A 25,139-nucleotide genomic window follows, 5' to 3' on the forward strand; every position below is an offset into this window, starting at 1 on the left:
ATATGTTTACTTAAATAACACTACCTTTTAGAAAAAAAATATTAAAAGGTCTTTTAATACAAAAATGGATGAACAAATAACATATTTTTTAAACATAAATGTCATTAAACTATATTTCCATAAAATCTTTTGGTGCAATAACTTTCAAAATTATTATGTGTTCGGACCTTAATTACTCTATGGATATTGTTAGAAAAATTAGACAGTTATTTAATTAAAAAAATTATTAGTTTTTGTTGCTCTCTTCACCATTTATTCAGACTTAATAATAGAATTTGCAATTGTCCGTATAGAATTATGAGGGTGTAAGGATTAAAAGTTTATTTGAGCTGGAATTTTTTCATTTTTATATTATTTTTAATTGATTTGTGAAAAAAAATGCAAAATAATATCTGAAAACAGGCAACCAAAAATTTACACACTATTTTTATAATATTTTAATCTACTTAATTTGGTCATAATTTGAAATTTTTCAAATTAATAGAATCGTAAAAATGAATAGCACAACTTTAATTCTTTTAAATTTGTGTAACAATCACTGAGAGTACTAAAACTATTGGATTCCTCGAAATTATTGACATTAAATAATATTATTTATTATAATGTATAACATATTTATTTATATTTTATTAACTTCTATTTAGCTAAGTGTAATGTTTATGATATTTTTTAATCTGCTTGAAGATAACGTTATAGGACAATTTTGTATTTTAATAATAAACTGAGAATTAATTTGGTACTCTAATTTTTTTTTTCATTTAGGAAGGCAATAAATTCATATGTTTATCAAAAAATTTGAACCGTCAAAACAAATATATTTTTGAACACTCATATAGTTAGGTACAAGTACACGTCTCCTATAGATTATATTATACTATCAACTAATAAAGATAAAATTATAGTTTCCTTTTTATGATGTCATAAAAAGAAATTTTTTATTATTTAGAATTATTTCTAATTTTTTTAATTTAGTTAAATCAGCAACTTGCAACGTCATCAGCTTTTTAAGTGTTTTTAAAAATAGTATGTCATTATGAAGAACTTTGGTAGCATTTGATGCTTATGATTAATTGAACGTAACATTTTGTTTTAAACTAACATACTATTTTTAATGATTCAATTTAGAGTAATACTATATAATTATTTATTAAACAAGATAAATTTGTATACAAAACTAAAATTATAAAAGTCATGTAAAATGTCATGGTCTTTATAATTAGAATGCGTTTATAATTATTTTCCCATTTGAAAATAAAATAAATGTTTGAATTTTCATTTTAGTTGTATCTCAATAAAAACATTTCAATTAAAGTATTTTTGGAAAATTTTAAAATGCTGCTAAATTCTTGCAATGAGTTTTTAGTTTAAAATTTCAGATGAGTATATCATCAGAGAAAAATATTAAATTAATTTTTTTCTAGGTATTAAATTTTGTCTAATATAAATATAAGAATCACGCATAAAAATTAATTATTATTTATTAATAATTTTCTATAACTATGGGCACTATATCATTTTTTTTTATGGGTTACACAAAAATAACTATTCAATTAACTATATTATACATCATTTTTCTATAAATGTATCATATGAAACGAACACGTACGAAATTATAAACGTCTATTAATTTACTATACATTGTTTGAAACGGTTAAGCTTTAGAACTGAAATTTCATCCGATAAATTTTTTATGAATTAACTTTCTTTGTAGTTAAATGTATAAAAAATACATTACATTTAATTATGTATTAATTTTAGCTTCGATGCGAATCTGAGAAGTTATTGGTTTTACTATGATGTGTTTTTTTTTTTGTCTGTTACCACTTTTTCTCAACTCTCACTGGACCGATTTCTTTCGACGATATGTCAAAAAATCACAAATCGTATCTAGTCGAAGACGCTCTCAATTACCCTCAAAATTGAAAAAATTTCCCTCGATCTCCGTAAATGGTGGAAATCTACAAATTTAAATATCGCTAATTTTAAACATTTTTTCAATTTTTTTTTATTTAAAACTACCATAACTTTTTCAAAAATAATCAAATTAATATAAATATTTTTTTTATATATGCAAAATGTCTTTACCTATCTTTTGGCATTTTATTTTTTTTGTAAATCTGACACTAAACCTGCCCACAGAGGGGATTTAAAATGACAACTCTTTTACAAAAAAATTAATTTTTTCAACTTAACTTTTGAAAGTTTTCCGGAAAGTCTGACATTTTTATATATATCTTAAATTAAAGTTAATGTAATATACTTTATCATGAAAAAAAAAAAAAATTCGGTCTTTAGATTGTCTTCACTGTGAAAATGGCTACCAAATGATATTTTTGTATGAAAATTCACGATTTCATATTTTACATTTTTAATTTTATAATGCTATAACTTTTTGAAAAATGTATGGATCAATACAAATTTTTCATGAGAAGTAGTATTTATATACATCTTTCATTTAACATACTTTTTTTTTAAATCGGATCATTTCCCTTAATACAAAGGGGTTTAAATCTAAAAAATGCATTTAGAAAGTTGAACTTTTTCAACTTAACTTTTGAAAGTGTTTCGGATAGTCTGACACATTTATATATATCTTAAATTAAAGCTAATGTTATCTACTTTATTATGAATAAAAAAATTCGGATTTTATATTGTCTTCACGGTGAAAACAGACATCAAAGTTAATAAAAAAACGGTAGCACAGTGGAGTCGAGGCACAGTGTAGACAAGGCATAGATGAGACAAGTATAGATGATATTTGACAGTGATTAAAATCACTATCATAAGAAACGCTTAGATGCAAATCTGTAGATAGTGTTTCATTCAGAGAAATTGGTGGATTATTCCAAAAGCAACATCAACTATTAATTCTTTGATTATATCCTAATTAGTAGTTCTTTGATTTTAAAATATAATATATGAATAAATACTAATTATAATTATTAAATTTAGTATGAAAATAAAAAAGTAAAAAAGTTTAATAAGTTTAATTTCTTATGTCTTATGACCTTTATTTTATGTCAATTAAATTATATAATATTCATGAAAGTCAATATATTATCCTAATAAAATATTTTAAAATAAAATAAAATACAAAACCTAGAATTTTAATAGAAAAATAGCATATTTTTGAATACGGTAGCCATTTTCGCATAAAAGATAGGTTATCGGGACAAATTTTTTTTTCATTTTATAGTACATAAAATAAGTTTTAATTTTATATATGTTTAAAGGACGCAGTATTTCCGGAACATTTTCAAAAATTAAGTTGAAAAAGTTAGTTTTTGTAAAAAAGTTGCTATTTTAAATCCCCCCCAATGAGCAGGTTAAGAGTTAGATTTTCAAAAAAATGATATCAAATGAAAAGGAAATATCTGAGGTCTTAGTATAAAAAAAAATTATGTTGATTTGTTTATTTTTGAAAAAGTTATGGAAGTTTTAAGAAAAAAAAGAGAAATAAATGACAAAATTTACTGATTTTTAAATTTGTAATTTTTTTGGATATTTCCCCCATTTGCGGAGAACGTAGGAAAATTTTTCAATTTTTAAGGGTAATGTTTTCAACTAGATACGATTTGTGATATTTTAACGTATTGTTGAAAGAAATTGGTTCAGTGAGAGCTGAGAAAAAGTGGCAACAGACATAAAAAAAAAAAACACATCATAGTAAAATTAATACCTTCTCAGCTTCGCATCGAAGCTAAAATACGATTTTTATTTATCTCTTATACCTTGTAAAGGTGTCAATTTTGCTTTTTGAATAGGAATACATATTTTTAATTAATTTAGATGTTTGAAGATACATTTTGATAATAAATGACTTTTATAATTTAACATAAATTTATTCGTTTATTTGATATAAAACTTTAAAGTTTATAATGTTTGAGTTACAGGCAACTAATTGTTTTTTTACGATATATATAATTTTATCAAAAGATGTGGTTTAAGTTTAGTAATGCGGCATAATATTTTGAGTTAACAATTTTAAATACACCAACTAGCAATATAAGAAGCACATGTCGTTAAAGTCATAATTGATATGTAATTGAGTGGATTATGATAAAAATGCGCTCTGTATATGTCCATATGATTTTACGATGAAAATTAAACTTTGACAAAAAATCGAATTGAACTTTCAACCCTATTGGAAATTATTTAAAATTTTTTTTGAAAATTAAATATATTTTGAAAAAGTTTCTAATGTAATCTTACTCGCCTAGTACAATTTATTTAATAACTTTTTTTTAAACAAAATTTTGTAATAATTTACAGGGTAAAAACCAAATATTACCAAAATATAAGATAGATTACTTAATTATTTATTTCAAGAATTTATGTATAATTTGAGCTAAAAAATTTTCATGAAAACTTAATGTAATGTATATGAATTTACCATAGAAAATAAACAATGAACGCTGTTTTTTTTACTATAAAAATTCAACATTTTTCAAATTGAGTTGATTATTTTATTTTAAAATAATTTCTGTACACATTTTGAAAAATTTTTATTTAAAATAATTATAATTTAATTATTTTTTATTGAAGTTACTACTTTAAATTAAATTTAAAAAGATAAATATGTCATTTCACAATTCAACTGATCAAAACTACTTCTATGATATGTATGAGGCCTTAAATGAGTCATTAAATGATCAAGTACGATCTGTTGATGATATGTCTAGTGAAGATGATAGCTTTGAAAGCGATGAAGATACTTTATTGACTTCAGACATAATGGATTTAACTGTTGGCACTCTCCAGACTACCATGTACGCAAGTTGGATTAACTTATTTGAAAGCAATCCATTATTTGCGGGTCGGCCAGAACTTAACAGGACAGTACTGAATAATCTTGTTGAAATTTATCATAAATCCCATAATTATCTTCATCATAATGACCAACGCGTGTGTGAAGCGGCAGAATCAATTGTCACCAACACTGCTCATTTAATTGAACGCATTAACTGGATTTTCGATCCCAATAATAATAATAATAATATAATTGCGTGAAATACCAGAATAAATGAAAAATCTCATAGTTATGACATTTAATAACCTTTAAGCACTAAGGACTTTTTCATATTTTTTTATTTTTTTAATTATTTATTGAATGTCGATAACTTTTGTATTATTAAATTTTTATGGTTGGAATTTTGCAATTCTATATTGATTTATTCACTTGTAATCTAATATAATAAATTTAATTTAAATCACAATGATGATAATTTTCAAGCAAATTGGAGTAATATTTTATTAAAAGTTTTCAGAATGCTGTTAATATTTTTTTATTGTTTTAAGACAACAATTTGACAAGTTGAGTGGCATTTTTGAACTTATACAAAAATTGTAGAAATATTGCACGAAATATGTATGACAGTCATTATATTTCACATGTTTTACCACTAAGTACTTAAATCCTAAATCACTTAAACTTTACAAGCTTAACCATAGACATGTTGAATATTAAAAATCGTGTGACTCGATGTTTTGGCCAAAATCGTTTTATTATTACTTTCTATTGTAGAAATTAAAATACATACTCTATTAAAAACGTCTGTGCCTTTTTTCACATCTAAATAACAATTTATGTTTGTCGTTTAAGAGAGAATAGTCTTAAACTTGCTGTATTGCGAATTGAACGAATAGATACAACAGCAGTTTATAAATGTAAACAATTTAGATATCCAAAATACTTAAAATTTTCAATTTTTAATCCGGATTGTCAAGGTAGTCATTTACTTAAATTACCTATAAAATTATGAAATAGAAACCTTTGATTAATTTTAGCTTTGGGTAATAATGATTCAGTTACTAAATAATCCATTTTGGTGTATGTAATGAGAATTGACTCTAGATTATGTTAAATAGAAGACTACCTGAAACATACCCAACCGAGTATGTTTCAAGTGTTTTGAATGATGAATGTGAAATCTTGTTCTCGATGAAAAATATTTGTAATATTACTGTCATAGAGCTGCAATTAACAGTAGTCCTGAATTTGTAAGTATGAGGTCTGTAATTATAATTAAATAAGTATATATTTCTAACTTCAATTTATATTTTTTAAATAATGTGACTTGTAAGAAATACTGGTGCAATCAGATATAAAGATTTTTAAAAATGAATTTTAACCAGATTGCTTACAAATTTTCATTGAGCTCATAAGTTCATTAGCCTAATAACTTAAAACTCAAATATATTTTTATAAATATATACTTAAATGCATAATCTATTATGTTAATTACTTCAATTTAAGACATTTAAAAGTATTCGTCATCGTACGCTATTTTTCGTTTTTCAATTTAATCAAGGAAAGTATATAAAAATAAGGTTTAGTCTTTTAAACTAATGGGGGTTTTCAAACTATTAATCAAATATTCTCTTTTTTTCAAATCCGTATTGTTCTTTATTTTATATATAAAAAAGCTTACTATATTTAATTATAATATATTTGCTCAGTTCTTCAAATAAAATTTATATTTTTGTGATGATTTCAATTTTTAATTATCATTCTAAATTATAAAATAATTAAAAAGTTCTTAAAAATGACTAGGCTGCTATTTTTATCACCAGTCATTTCCCGACCGTACTATTCATTCCATCTAGGTATAAAAATGAGAATAATATTCTAAGTTATGATTCGAAAATTATAGCGACCATAAATTTTCTTAATTAGATAATTTTATATTTTATTTTACAAATTTTAAATATAATATAAATTGATAGCTGAATCAACAAATCAAAAAATATACGTAACTAAAAAAAAATTTTTTTTTTTCAATATTATGTTTATTTTAAGAGTAACCGAGTGGTTTATATTAAATCAATCACTTTGTATAGAATCTAGTATAAAATGTATACTATCATATTCTGACGACGGTTGCTTAATATTTATTAATAAGAAAAGCATTTATACATATATAAGATGTTTGAGATTCATGTGATCATAATAATAAAATAAGTGTGAGCACACTAACGCATTACAAAAATTTATGAATGGAATGTTCGAGAAAAATGAGTGGGCTGTATACTAGCGACCACTGTATGCACACCTCATACATACTATATATTATACTGGTTCTGATTTAACAAGTTGTTTGACAAATGGGAGACTCACTATATCGTGTTCATAATGCTGTACTTATGTGTACATCACCACCGACCGTCCATCATTACTAATGCTAATAGCTCGATATTAATTTAAAAATATTTTTTTTTTAATGCTAACCACGACCTACCTTTCTTGTATATCTTGGTTTTTTTCTACATGTACCTATAGTAGCTTGTATTAGCTCTTCCCATGTCCATCAATAATAAAAAATATAATGATGTGGTTATAAGATCCTAAATACTTTATGAATGAATAAACTGACAGTTTACCTTTCTCCCTTTAAAAACACTTACAATAAGAAGGAGCCATAAAAGAATGTATTACCACTCTGCTAATTTATAATAGCTAATAAATTAGTTATTATTCACTAACAATTTCAAATTTGAAATGGTATTACTTATCTGACTGCGTTGATAAAATTTTATCTTATTGTGGATACCATTGGTGATAATTTTTTTGACCAATAAATAGATAATATACAATAAATTTACGAATAAGATAATGTTATTGGAAAAAAAAAATTAAAAATGCACAACTGTAATGCTTAAAAAGTCATTTATAATTATGACGTCAACTGTGCTTGTGTAATGTAAACCGTAACTAAAAACCATTGAGTGAAAAATCATGATTAGATGTCTACATAATACTCTACATGACGTACAACCTTTGAACTGAATTTTTACTTTGCAATATGACTGACGCCGTCATCTGAAAAACCATTATTACTGTAGTATTTGGCTGCAAGCTATTTTTTGTATATTTATTACTATACGTGCTTACATGCATAATATATAAGTTATTTTCTTCTGTCGACCTACCACAGAGATTGTGTGGGTGTGTTAAGCCACAGCATCTACATCTTCAATGTAATGACACAAAAACATAGGTAACACTTTGTACTTCTTTTAGACTTACCGGTCGAATATATACTTTGAGTGAATATTTAAAAAAAAAACTAAATAAAAACAATTTCATTGACTTATTTAAAAGCTATTTATTTGAATAATTAACGTAAGAATGTACTGCATAGAAAGGGTAAGTATAGCATATTATCAAAAAAACAAATGGAGTACAATAAATTTAGCTAAATAAAATTATTGAGGGACTATTTGTGTAACCAATTATATATTTTCGATAATTTGATTGCTATGGGTTTTCTAAAATCTTGCCACAATCTTGATAGCATTGTTATCCAGTTTTCATTTATATTCGATTTAGATGTTGTAGGCTGATCGGTTTTGTCGGAATTAGCAAAATTTGTGTTTAATAAATTATACCCAAATTTATTTTGATTTTTCTTTTGGTTACTTATTGGCTCTGTAGATGTAAAATTTGTTTTTAAATGTGAAAAATCTTTTTTAATGTTATTGCTCCAGTGTGACATAGCTTTTTGTAAGCATAAAGGCATTTTCCTTATAGGTCCATCTTTATCGTGAAATTCAACAGGCCACGCGTTTTGAATCTCATTATAATTTAGCTGACTCGTGTTAAATTGGCGATCAGAATTTAAATGTATTGGATATCGAACCTGTTGAAAAATTTTTGAAAATCTAGTACAACTCATCATTATGTACAGCTCTCATATTACTTGAAATATTGGAATATCAATTAATAAATATAAAAATTACCTTAACTACCGTTAACATTGATTTCTAAAATATTTATTTTTAGATAGATTATAGTTTATTAAATTATATACTATTTAATTATTTTTTCTTATTAAAATTTTTTTGATTCGTAACTTTATTTTTTTTCTATCTTGTATACCTAATTGCATATATTATTTTTAAACAATTTTTAATTTTTTAAAGCTAAATTAACTTTTAAAAAATACAAATTCAGTATTAATATTGGTATTAGAACTAATGAGTAATGAACTGACACAAAAATAAAAGTATAGTCTTACTCTTTCTCACGTTACTTAAAGCTTTTAATCTGTATTTCATACGAATATTATTGCTTTATATTTGTATATGATAAACAAACAATTTTGAACACCTAGTTTTATTTAAGATTTATAAACATCTATATTTTTATTTTTGTTGTAATGTCAATATAATCTTCAATAATATCGAAATTGTATTTCTTTAGTTATGTTATGTTTAGTTTAGTTATGTTTTTCTCGATTTATTAAACATGAAGTATTTTTCATCCCTCATACATTCGGGTATATCAATTTTATTTTTACAAATAACAACATTGATATTTTACCAGCTTATTTATTCAGAAGTTATTAACAATTTAATGTANTTTTACCAGCTTATTTATTCAGAAGTTATTAACAATTTAATGTAATGGCTAGACTTGAGGCGTGGATGTTGTTATTTTTATCACTAAACATTTCTCAGCCACACTCATCATTCAGCTTGGTATAATAGTGTTAACAACTTCTGAAATACTAGTCAAAATTTTGTTATCAACCAGCCGATAACTTAATAAAATTATTATCTAATCACTAAACTAGTTAACTATGTATGTTACCTACCATTTTAAAAAATATAACTGTCACTTTTATGTATAAGAAATGAACATGAAAAATACTTCATCATTGGTAAGCTGAGAAAACATGTAATTTAAATAAACCAAATAGAAATCTCAATACTACTATGATTATTTGATTATAAAGTGGTCAATGATAAAATAATCACCTTGTATGTATATAGTATATTTTTAAAAAAGTTAATACAATTTATCGTTAAAAATTATATTTTTAATCTTTGTTTAAAATAATTGATTATCTGGATAAAATAATTAATGTAGAATGCTGTGATTTCCTTATGAAATACAATGGTCAAGAATTTGTTTTGTTTTGTTTTTCTTTATATGTACTCATCTTACTTGTTGAATCAAGTGCTATATGTCGAGGATAAGGTGCAATATTTGGTGAAACACTTTCACCCAGTATCATAGAAACAGACTCTGATATACTTGAAGTTCGTTCTCCAGATAAACTATTAGAACTAGAGTATTCACTAGAACAATTATCGGGACTATAGTTATGGCTATCCCATTCTTTTGGTACATCTTTAATGTTATCATTATATTGGTTTTCAATGGTAACAAATTTAGTAATAGCATCAGTTGTTATTTTTATCGTTTCATTCTGATTTTCTGCTTCTAAAGTTCGATTTTTCACTGGTGATGGAATTGTCTGAATTAGGTTGATTGAATTTTTTACTTTACCTTCACCACATTTTCTTCGATTATTTTTAGACTTGATTTTAGTTTTATTTTCTCGATTGTTAGTTTTTAAACTAATCTGAAAATACCAATACAAGGTAGAAAAATGAAAATGAAACGAAATATTAAGTCAAATTTTCATCAATAATGACATAGATTAACATAGTATACATTAAACATAGGTATATTTTTTAATGATAAATAAAAAGTCGTTTACGATGTATTGACAAATCTAATAACATTTGATCTTTTAAATATTTTACTTTAATTTTTTAAAAATATATATGTATTCTTAGACTATATTAAACTCATTTAAATTTTTTTATTGTTTTGATAATAAATCAATTTTTATTTTTTAAATTAAAATATAATTTTTGCATAGTCTAGGAATACATAAATTATAGAGATAAAAAAGTAATGCAAAATATTTAGTATATCAAAAGTTATTAGAATTGTTAAAACACCGTGGATCATCCTACATAAATCATAGATAAAACTGTTGGAAATAAAATCAATAAGTTTAGCGCTTTTAAAAATAAGATTACTATATATAATAAATAGAATAGTAATTTATATAATAAAATGTATGATAAATATTTGATAATATTTTATCAGTGTTATGATATCATAGGAATACTAAAATACATAAACAATGAAATTTTTTTTATAAATTTGCCTATACCTAAAATGAAACAATGTGTCTGTTCATACTTCAGATGGGAAAGTAGTTTTGAAGAACCATTTAGTCCATGACTTATACATAGTGAATCCAATTAGCAGCGATACGACAAACATTAGAGTTAATATTTGTCCTCTGTAATATTGGTGTACGTACCATGACTTTTTAGGCAGAGTATTACAATAATTTGGTATTAGACAGCACCACGCACTGTCATCCGATAACATAACACTCTATTATTAAAAGATAAATAAGTAAAACTTTGATATATAAAAATCTTTACAAAAATAGTTAAAAAACTTGACGATTTTTCTGTAATTTTTAAAATATTTATCAACACATTAATATCATAATGTTGTTATAGTAATATTACATATTACTGCAAGGTCACTCATTTTTTTGTGTATTCATATATATTTTTTTTGTGGAAAGTAAATTTTAAAAACTTTATTTTTATAAAAATTAAAAAATGCAAAAATTAAAAAAATTCAGGCTGTATGGACGGAGGCTAAAGATGAATATACTATGTACTCCGGCACCTGTAAACCAATGGATTGTATATAGAATGAATTTGTGAATTGCATTAGGATAGTCCGATTAATACACAAAAACCCTGAGTTGGGATGGTTCGCCAGCGCTAATTGGAAAAGTGAAATGGTCAGGTAACAAAGTGAACGAAATTATACTTTAAAAAGATTATATGATAGATCTTCTAACTATAAATTTAATTTCATAGCAATTATCACAAATTTATATTAAATCTTCACCAATAAAAATTAAAAATAATTTTAATAAATTTGTACATAATCTTTTTGACACAAAATAATGCACTTAATTCATTCAATGAGTAATTATAAAAAAAAAAATAAATATTAATTAACAAATAACTTTTGTACTCACAGTTACAATTATGATGTGCAATGGGCCATTACACTATATACACAAATAATTATAAAAGAGAAAAATTTATCAATAATCACAAAATTAATGATAACAATTTAGTAATAATAAATATAAATTCGATATAGATACATTAAAAAAAGGAACATTCGATTCAGTAATCATTTTTAGTTGTTATATTTTAAATATTCGATGGTTTAACACAAAGTGACAGCTAACAAACGCACTTGTTGTATACTATTTCTTATTATTCGAAAAATTATATTACGAGTCGATGATTTTTCCTTTATTCGAAAAACGACTAATAACGCGATTCGATAAAAAATGAACACATAAACTATGATACACATAAAACATAACCTTGAATCTTGTAGTATAATTGATTCGATGATTTACACAAAATTTGAGATGTTTCATTTGGTAAATTAAACATTTTTCATAAATATTTTGGTTACACAACATATACTACACCAGCAACAATATTATGAAAGTTGACAGCTTCATATTATTGGGGTATCAACCACCGTGCACAGTGGTATACCGCAACAATGTTATACAGAGTTATTAAATAGAATTTTAGATATTAGTAGTATTGAACTATTAAATTTTCATAAATAAAACACAATCATTATATATAAATATGAAAGAAAGATTTTCGTCTTTATTATATTTTAAAATTTAGAAAAATTGTTAGATTTTACGCTGTTTGACAGCTAGCCAATTTTGAGATATTTTTTTAAATATTCAAATTTGAGTTGACTTTTAAAATTTTGAAAGTAATTTTTTTAACTAGAATAAAATCTACATTTTTTTAACGTATTGACAGACATATAATGGTTAATACAATACCTTTAAGTTTCCATAGAAGCTAAAATGCAATAATTCATTTAACATTTTCTGTTTTATCAGAGCCATCCGAAAGTTGAAAATATTAAGGAGAGTAAAAATATTATTTTACCGATTGAATTTTTTTTTCATTGAGTGATCTTTTTTTAAAGTTTTTTGTCAGTAATCTCATATATTAAAAAAATTACAGGCTAAAATAATAAAATATTGTTACGTGAGGAATTAGCTCATCTATAGGAAGACTCTGTTCGTCGTTGATTTTTGCCAATGACATGCTGGAGAATATAAGTTATACAATGAATCACTTTTGAGGAGTATAAATAAAATAATAAATTATCTAACTCCAAAGACCTAAACTAGAAATATTAATATCATAATTATATTCAACAAAAGTTAAAAAGAACTATATTAATAAATAATTCACAATACATACAATTTTCAACACTGCATTAGTGTGCCTTTTAGAAAAAAAATAATTATTATTAAAAAACAGTAATTTGACTGTGGGTTATTAATCACGCTTAACCATAAACACAAGGAATCCATCAACGTCTTGAAGTTCAGAGGAAGTAAACTTTGCTGCTAATACGTTTCTCCCAACCGTTTGTGGTACAACTTTGAAAGTTACAACAGCTTCTTCTTTTGGCTCCACATTACTAAAACATATTGTGCTGATAATAATTGTGTATAATCATAAACAATAATATAAATTTTAAACGTTCAAATTGGTCTTATATAAACATTCAAATTTCCAAACATACCGCAAATAAATTTTTTATAATTTCACTCACCGAGTAAGTTTTATTTTAAGCCTCTTTTCCAGAGATGCGCCTTCAAAGTAAAATATTCCTCTTTTTAAAATTACTGGCAATGGATTAATAAAAGAAGCAGTCACTGTGCTCAATTTACCTAGAAGTGGCTTTGGGTCAAACTACACAAAAATTATTATATTGATTTATTCTATGATATCAATAAAAATTGTAAATTATAGTTGATTATTGTTTTAAATTATCAATAATTTATTACACTTACACTAATATTAATATCTGGCTTTCGTACTCGAAAATCATCCTGAGCGAAATATTCAAAATCAGTGTCCAAAACTGAAGCTAAACATGATATATTAAAAACATTTTGGTTCTTCACGTATTTGCCATAATCAAAGTATGTTAATACTGTTTGAACAACCTGAACATTTGATCCTAGGAAAATTAAAAGGTAAATAAAACAAATTAAGTATTTATCATTATATATAGGCGTATAAACAAAGTAGATAGTTGTGGCTTGTCCAAAGACATATACAACACTTTAATTTAAACTTTTAGGAGTATAAGCTATTTTTTGATTTCAGAAAAAATCGACTTCATAGTTTTTGTTTTTCTTATAACAGCACGTTGTACAAGAATATTTATAATTTTTTTTTTTAATTCGCTTCCGGGCAAAACAATAATACGTATATTTTCCAATTGTTTATCAAATTTAATTTATGCAAAAATGTTATTTTTATCCCTTATGTTTTATAAGTCTTATATCCATGAATGGTACAATTTTAATGAATTTAAAAAATATAAAAGTTTACTTACCTCTATCGTGAAGCACATTTTTTTTATCTTCGATTATACTAAATAGCTGCCCATTTTTTCCAGTATAATCAACAGATTCTACTCGTAAAATAACTTTGACAACATAATTTTTATTTCCTTGATTTGTAATAGACACAGCGACTCTATATAATAATAAAAAATAATTAATTATACTTTGCCTAAAAAATTTATTATGATCGTAATCATTCTAAATAACCTGAAGTTTTCTCCAATTACGATGTCATCTATTAACTCGAAATCGAATTTAATATCATTGAAGTTTTCATTTAGATAATATCTGCTAAAAATACTAGAACTTTGTTTTAAAGCATTTAACATGGCATTTCTTTCATCACTAGATTCTTAAGAAAATATAAAAAACGTTAATTACAAACAATCATTTTATTTAATTAAATACTATTATATAAAGTATTAAATAAATTACAACGAGCAGAGATATAATGATTGTACTACAATAGTAAACTATTTAATATTCAGATAATTTAGATATGGAAAACCAAAAACTTATTTTAAATATAAAGTATATTATGAAACATATTATTTGTTCTTTGTACATACTTCTCTATACAATATTCAATAACATTGCTATATTTTATAAATACAACTATAGTATATAATTCATATTTTTGTTAGTGTCTTCTTTTATAGACTGTTGAGCTTGTCAAAATAAATAATTGGCACGACTTGTGTTGCAATAATGTAGTCGACACTAGTGGCCGTGTCAGAATTCAAAAGTATGAACGATTAACTAAACACTTTTAGCGATTTTTCCCTTTAGAAAATTTACTTTAAAAGTACCACTGTATCCATAATTATCTTACATAATATTTCTATATACAGGGGATGATTCATTTATTATAAATAACTTAATCAATCGAATAATGAAAATAATACCGAAAATATTTTTTTGAATAATTTGTTTTCTCAGTTCGTCAACCATAAAGTACTTTTTAACTAAATACCTTATAAAGATATTAATTTTTTTTACTCATATGGTTACATACTTAATTTACTAATTTATTTTATAGATATTCATAATAAACTTTTGATAATATTGACATTTTTATACTTAAGTGGTAGGAGGAGTGCGGCCAAGAAATGAATAGTGATAAAAATTACTACACCTGTGATCCTCTTACATGCTATTATTACTAAATGTTAGAAACTTGACAAAATACTGGTCCAAAATTTTTATAGATAGCTCATTTTCTTTACTAGATTATTATCTAGTAAATAGATTAATAAAATATGAATTTTAGCAAATTAATTTCATAATAAAAAATCACGATTGATAAAATTGATCTTAAAACTATCGTTTGTAAGTTAATTATAAAATTATTAGGATTCTATGTCTAAAAAAAATTCTAAAAGAAATTTACTTTCTGGGTGTTTATAGTTCTGAGTAATGTCTTCAGGCTCCCATCTTTCTGCTGCCTTAGTAAAGATCAATCTTCCTATGCTGAAATTTTTATGTATTTTTTGTATATAAATAATGTAGATTACAACATAACTTTGGAAATTCATCTCCAAATTATATTTTTTATAAAAATAACCTTGTTTTTTTTTTTTATAAATAAATATGATATAATATTATATAAAATATATTATACTTATATTTATATAAATAAAAATAAATAAAGTTATTCGATATATTTTGATGAAAAAATTATGATAGTTATCGAAAAATAGGGGTTTAATTAGGTAGTATAATTAATAAACCACACTATACACTATAATTTTTTCAGTGTTTGAAGCTATAAAAGAGCATAGATTCTGGTTTTGAGCTTATCAAAATCTGTAGGTAATAGTGCTACATGAACTTTATCTTTACAAAGCGCCATACAAAGTAATCATACACTGTGAGGTCTAGGGAACGTGAAATGAATAGCCAATTTCTTGTCTCCTTTATGTCAAATCTATCATTGAGGGAGTTTGTCTTTCAGATATTAACTTCTAACTTCCAATGCGGTGGTGATCCATTTTATCGAAAAACAAAACGTTTCCGTAAGTTTTTTCGAAAATCACGTTGAACAGTTATTACCGATTTAACTAAAACGGAAGACGCCAAACGCTTTTCGAAACAAACTGACGGCAGTTCACTTATAATTACAGAGTTTATCATAAACTTGACTCTCTTAGCATTCCATTAGTATATGGCTCGTTAAACTACAATTAACGATTGCTGAGCTATAAGAATTCGTAATCGGATGAAAACTTTTGAAACACGTTGAATTTATATATTTTTGGGGCACAGTGTTTTACAGTAGAACATTCAGTCGCCGCCTTAACGCTGATGTTCAGAAGTACTGTCACTGTTTGTTTTCGGATGGGTGACTATACGGGAACTTTGACAATAGCACACACCTTGCTGGTATCCTCAGCCATAATTTGGTTGCGTCAGGTCAACAGCTGGTATAAAATTCTGATAAAAACTTAAGGCAGAGGTAATTATAAATAGCTGGGATAGAGGTTATTGTGGTGATGATGATTAATATACATTTATATATTTGATTGTAAATATTTTGTGTAAAGTAAACTAAATCTATAAAAATAATATAATTGTAGAAGAATTATCACTAGAGGTTGGATTATTATTTTACATAATGTTTTGGTGGTACTTGCACAAAAATATGGATTCAACATTTCAACGAATGAGGCGATTTATTAAAAATATGTTTTTTTTACACGTCTGCGAATATTTTATTATAAATGAGTATTCTGATAAAAAAGAATATAAAACAATACATTGATTATACGGGATTTTTTTTTTAAGAAAAACAGGTATTTATACAAAATAATTTTGAAATTTTTTCAAGTTATTATTTAAGCGAAAAAAAAAATGTTTAACTACATGATATTATAGAGTTTCTTAAACCTAACATTTTTTTCTCTTTGCAAAAAGTTAAAAATGCTTAATAGTTTCTAAGAAAATGTGTTTCTTATTAGATTTGGATGATTTTGATACCTTGATAGAACAAATGTTATACTTTGGAAAATAAAAGAAAAATATTAATTAGTACCTTATTGTTTTTTTATTCTTATTAAAATATACTTTAAATTTAAGAGAATACATTTTAATATTTTTAGTACATTTTACTTATATTTTTAAAGAATATAAGAAGAATATTTTCAACTTTTTGAGAGTGTAAAAACGTAATTTTTTGGCTACTTTAAAAGAATATTATTCTGGCCCACAACTTATTTGCTCTTGAATCATAAAAATTGATTGGGAGTAAATCAATAAATTAATCTAAAAATATTTCAGCATAAATATTCGGTAAAATATGTATATGTGCGAATATTAATTTCAAATGTTAGTTTTGAAATATTTGCTTTCAACATCATAGATTCAATATTAGTTCAATATAAATTTTAAAATTTTTCAGTGAACTAACTTACGCTTCTTGATCGGTGCGCAGTAACTTGAGGGGTTGAGATACTCCGTTATATTTCCAATATACTTTATCTGCGTTTACCTCAGAAAAGACAAAATTGGTATCATAGGGTGTGCGAATTTCACCGGCTTTGATAGCATCTACATTTGCTGGGCCACATCTGTATATATTTTCACTAAGTTCTTGTGGTGTAGCGTCAACCACTTGCCAGCCAGGAGTCATCAATTTTAAGTCTGGTCGTGACATCCATACTTCGTTCCATACATGGTAATTCCTGCATTATTCATCAACAGTGACTAATATTAATTAAATACAGTCAATTTGTAAAAACTTCAGTTGTTTTCTTTAAAAATTCAACTGATTATATATATTAAAAACAATTATTCACCAAATAGAATCAGTTATCATCTCTTCCATAACTTTTCCGTCTTCGTCTACAAAATAGTCAACAGTTAAACTACTTTGCGTGTCGTGTGCTGCACAGTATGCTGTAATAGGTCGACAAGGTATACCTAGTGCTCTGCATGCTACATAAATAAATTTTTTGAAAAAAATTGTGACATTCATTTTTATTTTTATAATAACAATGTATATTTGTGAATGATCAAATGCCCCAATTACTCAGTAGATATTTAAAAGTGTTATTACACTGTCACATTTTATATTTAAAGCAAGTCACTTGCATTTTTTTTAAAGGTCAGGTTCATAACTTAAACTTAAGATGTAACTTATATTTTTCAAGCGTTATTTTTATGTACAAAAAAACTATACCAGTAGTTAAAACACCAGCAAACACCCAACACTGTCCATACTTTACGGGTTTTTTTTTTTCGTAGAACTTTTGCAAGATTCCTGCACTACCCAGCCAATCTATTGGCGGTGTGCCTCCAGAAAAATCTTCTGTCCAATTACCCTGTATGGCTCCCATATCGTCGGGTGCATTTACCTACAAAATAAATTGGAAAACTCAATAAACCTAATTCATGTATAACAAGACTTCCCTATGGGAAACGGATATTATGTTTTGACTTACGGCTGCAGATAGGACCCTGCTCACAATCACAGGGTCGTTACAGCTTGAAACTGACAGCTTGCCGACTGAGAGCAATAAATACAAACAACAGTCAAGCACATCCTTGTCGAATTGTCCGTACTTCCACACTACCTCTTTTGGTCGGTTGTAACTTCCTCGCCACATTAATCCGTCTTCATTTAGTACATACTCTTCTCTTTGGATATCATCCTTAAGATACACGTCCTCGGCTATACGCCAAAAATCAGAACTTATTTAGCCACAAGAGCTTTACCATTGGATCATTTAAACATCAAAATAAAATTAAAACGGTAATTACTTACACGAGTTCCATGGATTGAATAAAATATAAATTGGATTTCTGTGACTGTAGTTGTAGGAAACATCTCTTTTAAACTTTGTATCAATATCAACATACCATTTACCCACAATACAATCGATGGCCGGCATAATCTGTGTATTAAATATGTATTTATATGTGTGTTAAATATCACAACTAAATGGTGTATTTTTATAAAAGAGTTCGAATTTATACGTATTCCTAAATTTCTTTCACTGATTGCTTTTTTGCAATATTATAATTATGATGACAGATGTCGATATAACACGTTACGTTTAATTAGTTATTATTACATTGTTACGGTGCATCTTACTTTTACTTTAAGTTCTTCCTCGTTAACTTCTAGAACATAAGCTGACCAATTATAATCATTTGTCGGCTTACGCAGTAAAGGTACAACAGCTAACGTTCCATGTCCGAAATTTGGTTTACCGACACCTGCAAGATACATAATATTATTTAGGATTAATAAACTCTAGTATTTCTTATGTTTACAACAGTTTTATTTTAACTTTACACGTATTTTTGTGTATTAGACACATCCTAATAACTAACAATAATATAAAAATTAAATAATTGTAAAAAGAGCAGGTGACTAATTTTTTCAGTTAACATTACTGAAACAGATGTTTTTAAATATGATCATTAGTTCTACCTTATGAATTATATGGTAGACTAATGAGTGTGGATTTTAAAGTTTTATTCTGATAACGAATATCAAAGGCAGATATATAATTACTTTCTCTAGGAAATATTCTTTCGAAAACATTATTTATTTAGTTTTTGGCATAATTTTAAGTTACACAAAGTATCGATCGTAGCACAGTTGGTTAAAACCTGTGAAGAAATCCTTTATTTTGTTATGTATCTGAGACTAAAATAAATTACTCGTGTTCAAAACTATTTTCCCATGGTCAACATAATGCCAAGTGTAACACAAGTGCAAGAGTAAAATCAGTATATGAAAACAGCGTTTTTACATGCATTTCTTTATATTAAACAAAATTTCACGGGATCATTTATAAAAAGGACACTATACAAAAATGTGTAAACGCGTCGTGGTGGCTTTTGTTCGAGACAATAACATTGATACGATGCATCCTTTTTTTAGGGACATCGCTCATTGAGGCAAGGTTATTACATTTAAACACATCCCGGGCTTAGTATAAGTTGAAAAAACTACTAAGACGCGGCGGGGTATACATTACATGTGAGAATTGTCTATGTATTAACAAGTATTTACCGTTGCTCAGTTACATGCAGAGCTGTTGTCGACCGGCTCCTGGTATTTGGTGTGAAGGGTTAAAGAGGTCGAAAGAGGAAAATAGTAATAATAAGAAAGACGTAAATTTTAGTGTTCTTTTCAATAGTTGTACCTACGATTGTATTTTTACGATCGTTTTCAGGAAATCGAGGCCACAATGTTTGGATCACTTGTTGGTTTACCCTTGTAGGGTGTCGATTTTTTGTTAGTCCATTTCGATGCAATATTAGCAACAAATACCGACCGTGACGAAATCAAAAAAAAAATATTAGGTACAGTTTTGTGTAAACAAATCCTTTTTATTCAAGAACACACTGCGGTCAGGAAATCACGCCAAGCGAAACGAAATTACACTTTTTTCCGGTACCAAATATTTCTCACGAAAAATAATCTAGAGTAAATTTTATCTTCTAGAGTTTAAACATTTTAGAAAAAAAAAAAATTCTGATCCGTTGATGTATTTAAACTAAAATGTTCTTACTACTTGTGTATCCATTATTTTTACATGTTGTAATGTAATATTATAGAATAAAAATATAATATTGTGACCTACCTACTAAAATTAGTATATTTAACAAATTATATTAAAATTAGTTATGCCACTACCAGCATTCAGACAAGTATGGACACTTGACACTTACAAATTGTGAGTTAAACGATTAACTGAAAACCGGATTCCAGATTTTATGTGTACATAAACGTCAAGTCATTCAGACTTGACAAAGGAATTCTCAAATGTTTAACGCTTAATAAATATTCGAGTTCGTTTACACGAAATTACAATGATGACAAACCTTTATACAATTTGTCAAATAGCTATGTATAAAACACGTAGCAACAATATTGTAGTACCTGTAATACAACGATGCAGTATTAAATCAAGTCATAATTCAAAAATAAATAAATGTCAAGTATAAAATACGAATAAAATATGTAAAACGATAAAAAAAACCTTGAATTAAAGAATCTCCTTTTTACTTTATTTTTCATGCGTTCCAGGGTACTATTTTTCAGTGCAGTATAGTACAAAACTTTTGTTTATATGTATTTTAGGATCAAGTCGAAACCATGGACGTTGGGAAATATTCCTTCGAACAATCAAAATAGACTCTTCTTTGATATTACAGTCATTAATTTTGAATTTTCAAAAGTCAGTCAGTCGCCTAATGGACTTTGTTTCCCCCCCCCCCTAATAATGATTTTACTAGGGCAGTAATCTAATATAAATTCAGTGATTAATGGTGATTCAATATGTAATTTTGATCATTTATTTATAACATATAAGTATTTTGTTGTTATTAAACACTGTAAACGTTTGAGTTTAATATTTTTAACAAATAACTAACTATAATTAATAATATTTTAATATCGTGTCATTGAAATATATAAGAAATTTATATCTTCGGTAACTCAATAAAAAAAAAAAAAAGGTACATTCATAAATATTTTTCTGATATGATAATCTTTGATTGCTATGTTTGTAGATACAGTCTATTTTTTTTATAATATATGTATTTTTCTATGTCTTATATGTATGTTTATAAAACTTTATTGATGTGTGTTTTATGGATATATGCGTCTTCTAATGTACTTATGTCAGTTATCCTGTCGGTAAAAAATATAGAATATATATCATCGTTATTCTTCGTCATTATTCAAGCGACCGTGTTGAAAACGCATTCATTACATAAAATGAAACTGGACATGACCCCCAGTGCTGAGTTCACGGTGAACCCCATTGAATCTACAAACATAATTTTTCATTCTTGGTAGCTTAAACGCCACTGTAAGTGAGATTACACATCTTTTATTTACAATTTGAAAAAATATAAAATATTGAATTTTTAATCTAATGAAAGTTTATTAACTAGGTTTTTTACAGTATGACTTCTCAAAAATGTCGATTATTTTTGAAATTATTAGTAAATTATTATGAACTGATTACTTGAATTGGAGTTAGCTGATAGAAACTCACTTTTAAAAAAATATTTCAGTTCTACATAAAATTAATCAATTATCCTTGATTAACTTAGTGAAAAAACTTGTTATTATAATCAAAAAGGACGGTTCAACACAAATCTAATTTATACACGATTAACGTGTCAGCGTAACTAGTAGTAGGTTTTAGTATAATAGTTTTAAAGAAAATGAAAAGAAGTTAAACAACTTAATATCATAATGCAGGTACACCTGTCCTGTACTCATCTATACTATTTCTTAAACATTAAAGTAACAACCCGTTAAACATTGCCAGCTTATATAGCACTTGTTTTCATGTTAGTGTTTTTTTTTCGATGTTATCGACTATATAGCTGTTTTCAGGTAGTACTCGATGAGAACGTTTACACGATTTTTAACTATCTTTTTGACTATCTTAAGACAGCAGTTAACAGCCGTAATATTTGTTACAGACCAACAATATGTTTTAGTTAGATACTTAAAGTAAAAATTTAAAAAAAAAATGTTATTTGAAAATTTTGAATCATTTAGTATTTTAAAAATTATAAGTTTGTTTGTTCGCTATAAATATGATTTACATACATTTTTTTTTTACAAAATAATGGTTATTTGCTTTAAAAATTTTTAAATTTCACGAATAGTAATAAAGGAAAATATCAAACTAATCAAATATCCTGGTGCAACTGTAATTAGTATATTTACAGTAATACGAATATTACTTTAAATAAACCTACACTATAGTATTATTACCCTCAACTTTATAAGAAATATATTTTTATAAATTTATATATATATATATATACAGGATGGTCTAGCATTGACAACTTAAATAACTATTGATCCAGTTATTGTTTTTTCAATAGTTAATATACATGAGGACTATAATAATAATTTAATTAATATATTTAATATAATTAAATTTAAAAACAATTTACGAAAAATATTTCAAAAACTTCAAAATAGTCATTTTTTAGAATAGACTTTTAAAAAATAATTTGGATGAAATAAAATCTAATTAATGTTTGGTGGTTAATTTTCTGTAACATTTTAAATTTCGTAAAAATTTGAATTTTTCTTTATTTATTCTGCGATATCAAACGCTGGCTATGTTATACAAAAAAGGACAAAAGTAAACACCATCTTTTCACACTTCAGTTCAAATAAAAACACCTTCAGTACTTATTATTCAATCTCTTTAAAGATAAAACTACTTATCTTACTTTTCTTCTGTCCATCCTCAATACGTATTTCAATGTTTAATACCGTAAAATAACACATGAAAATTCAAATTTTCACAAAATTTAAAATGATACAGACTATTTACTACTAAATATTAATAAGATATTTTTTTTTACCAACATTTTTCTAAAATTTACTGTACTATAGCTATTATGGATTTTTTTTTTTCATTTTATTTAAAATTTAAAAATAATTAATATTTTTAATAAAATGTAAAAATATAAATTATTGAAATATAATTATAGACCTAACATATAACTGTTATTTAAAAAAAATCAGTAAAAATATTAACTAGATCAAAAGTTATTTAAGTTGTCAACGAATGCTGGGGCACTCTATATATATATATATATATATATATATATTTATAAACAATTTTCACTAATAAAATAAAGAATAACAGTAATCCCCTGACACGGTACCTAGTACCGCAATTTAAGGAATCCATCCGGCCTCGTCACTTGTCAGCTGTCGTTTTATCCATAGGACAACTGGTGGTTTTGATCAAACTTGATCATTGATTAACTATACAAAGACCAACGGTATCAAATGCCTTTCTATATCATATAGTTTTATGCCGTTGTACCAAATTTTAGAGGTTGGGTGGAATGGTTGCAATTACAAAAGTTAATATTTTGTGTCAAAAGTTATAAAAGCTTAATTGGTTTTTTTGCTATTAATTAACCAATTTTTTTAAATTATTCAGTGGAAAATGGAGAAAATAGTTTTGAGAAAATTAAGGCTTTATAATTATTTTATAGTGACAATATTAACAATATTGAATTGAAAGTATTAATATTAGCTTGTAAATTTAAACAAATTGGACATGAAATTTAAACTTTATTGATACATGAATAAATTAATTTTAAAGATATCGCAAAAAAGTAGCTGAACAAACAAAAAAAATTATTAAATTTTTGTGTACATAACTGTACTCATGTTACTATCATGTTACCCTAGCGTGTTAATAACATACATTATTACGTCGGTACACATAACCTCTCTTCAATTTCAAAAGAATAATTTTTTTTATATGTGTCAAATTAGCATACTTGATGATAAACTTAATATATTTAACAACAACGATATAAATTTACAAACAGTAATTATCTCTTAAATCATCAATAAAACAGCCAAAGATTAAAGGGATAATTACTGTTGACTAGTAAATCCATTAATTAGTAAGTACATGAAAAAGTCATTAGTTTCAAGGATAATGCATTCAAAAAGTAGAATATAGAATCGTATTCTTTTCGGTTATGCGATCGTTGCATTTAGTTATTAAACGAGAAAATAAAAGCCTTATAATACAATGTTCATTTCATATATAACTTGAGTTCTTTAAATAATAAGAGCAGATGATTCCCGTCAAATCGTTCTATAATAACTACTGGGGAATTCTGTTTTAGGAAACGAAGAAGTTGTTAATGGTCAGAGGGAAAGATACAATTCAGTAGCACAGTCATTTGTAAGAACTACAATATTATGTTAATACATTATATGGTCATTTACAGCTGCTAGTACAAAAAAAAAACCGTAGAAAACAATAGTCATTAATATTTTACAGTATCAATCAAAATTATTCATTA

At 25.6% G+C, this 25,139-nt stretch overlaps 1 protein-coding gene across 4 annotated transcripts in view; it reads right to left on the reverse strand.

The window, feature by feature from the left end:
- Window positions 1-9,760: 9,760 nt before the first annotated feature.
- LOC126898783 (annulin) overlaps window positions 9,761-25,139 on the reverse strand; it is a 30,321-nt gene continuing 14,942 nt past the window's right edge. Inside the window, exons 3-17 of one of the 4 annotated variants that reach the window (XM_050673127.1) lie at window positions 19,402-19,526; window positions 19,072-19,201; window positions 18,749-18,978; window positions 18,487-18,661; window positions 18,104-18,242; window positions 17,720-17,989; window positions 15,700-15,779; window positions 14,517-14,661; window positions 14,300-14,442; window positions 13,749-13,918; window positions 13,508-13,647; window positions 13,150-13,372; window positions 11,871-13,072; window positions 10,974-11,203; window positions 9,761-10,370 (exon numbers count right to left, since the gene is read on the reverse strand). In XM_050673127.1, the coding sequence (XP_050529084.1) occupies window positions 13,228-13,372; window positions 13,508-13,647; window positions 13,749-13,918; window positions 14,300-14,442; window positions 14,517-14,661; window positions 15,700-15,779; window positions 17,720-17,989; window positions 18,104-18,242; window positions 18,487-18,661; window positions 18,749-18,978; window positions 19,072-19,201; window positions 19,402-19,526 (1,892 nt within the window). In that variant the 3' untranslated portion in view covers window positions 9,761-10,370; window positions 10,974-11,203; window positions 11,871-13,072; window positions 13,150-13,227. Of the gene's footprint in view, window positions 10,371-10,973; window positions 11,204-11,870; window positions 13,373-13,507; window positions 13,648-13,748; window positions 13,919-14,299; window positions 14,443-14,516; window positions 14,662-15,699; window positions 15,780-17,719; window positions 17,990-18,103; window positions 18,243-18,486; window positions 18,662-18,748; window positions 18,979-19,071; window positions 19,202-19,401; window positions 19,527-25,139 lie in introns of all 4 variants that reach the window. The other 3 variants (XM_050673126.1, XM_050673125.1, XM_050673128.1) reach the window with 3 other exon arrangements.

The sequence above is a fragment of the Daktulosphaira vitifoliae genome, unplaced genomic scaffold (genome assembly GCF_025091365.1).
Source record: "Daktulosphaira vitifoliae isolate Bord-2020 unplaced genomic scaffold, ASM2509136v1 Scaffold_2, whole genome shotgun sequence".
NCBI classification, from domain to species: Eukaryota; Metazoa; Arthropoda; class Insecta; order Hemiptera; family Phylloxeridae; genus Daktulosphaira; species Daktulosphaira vitifoliae.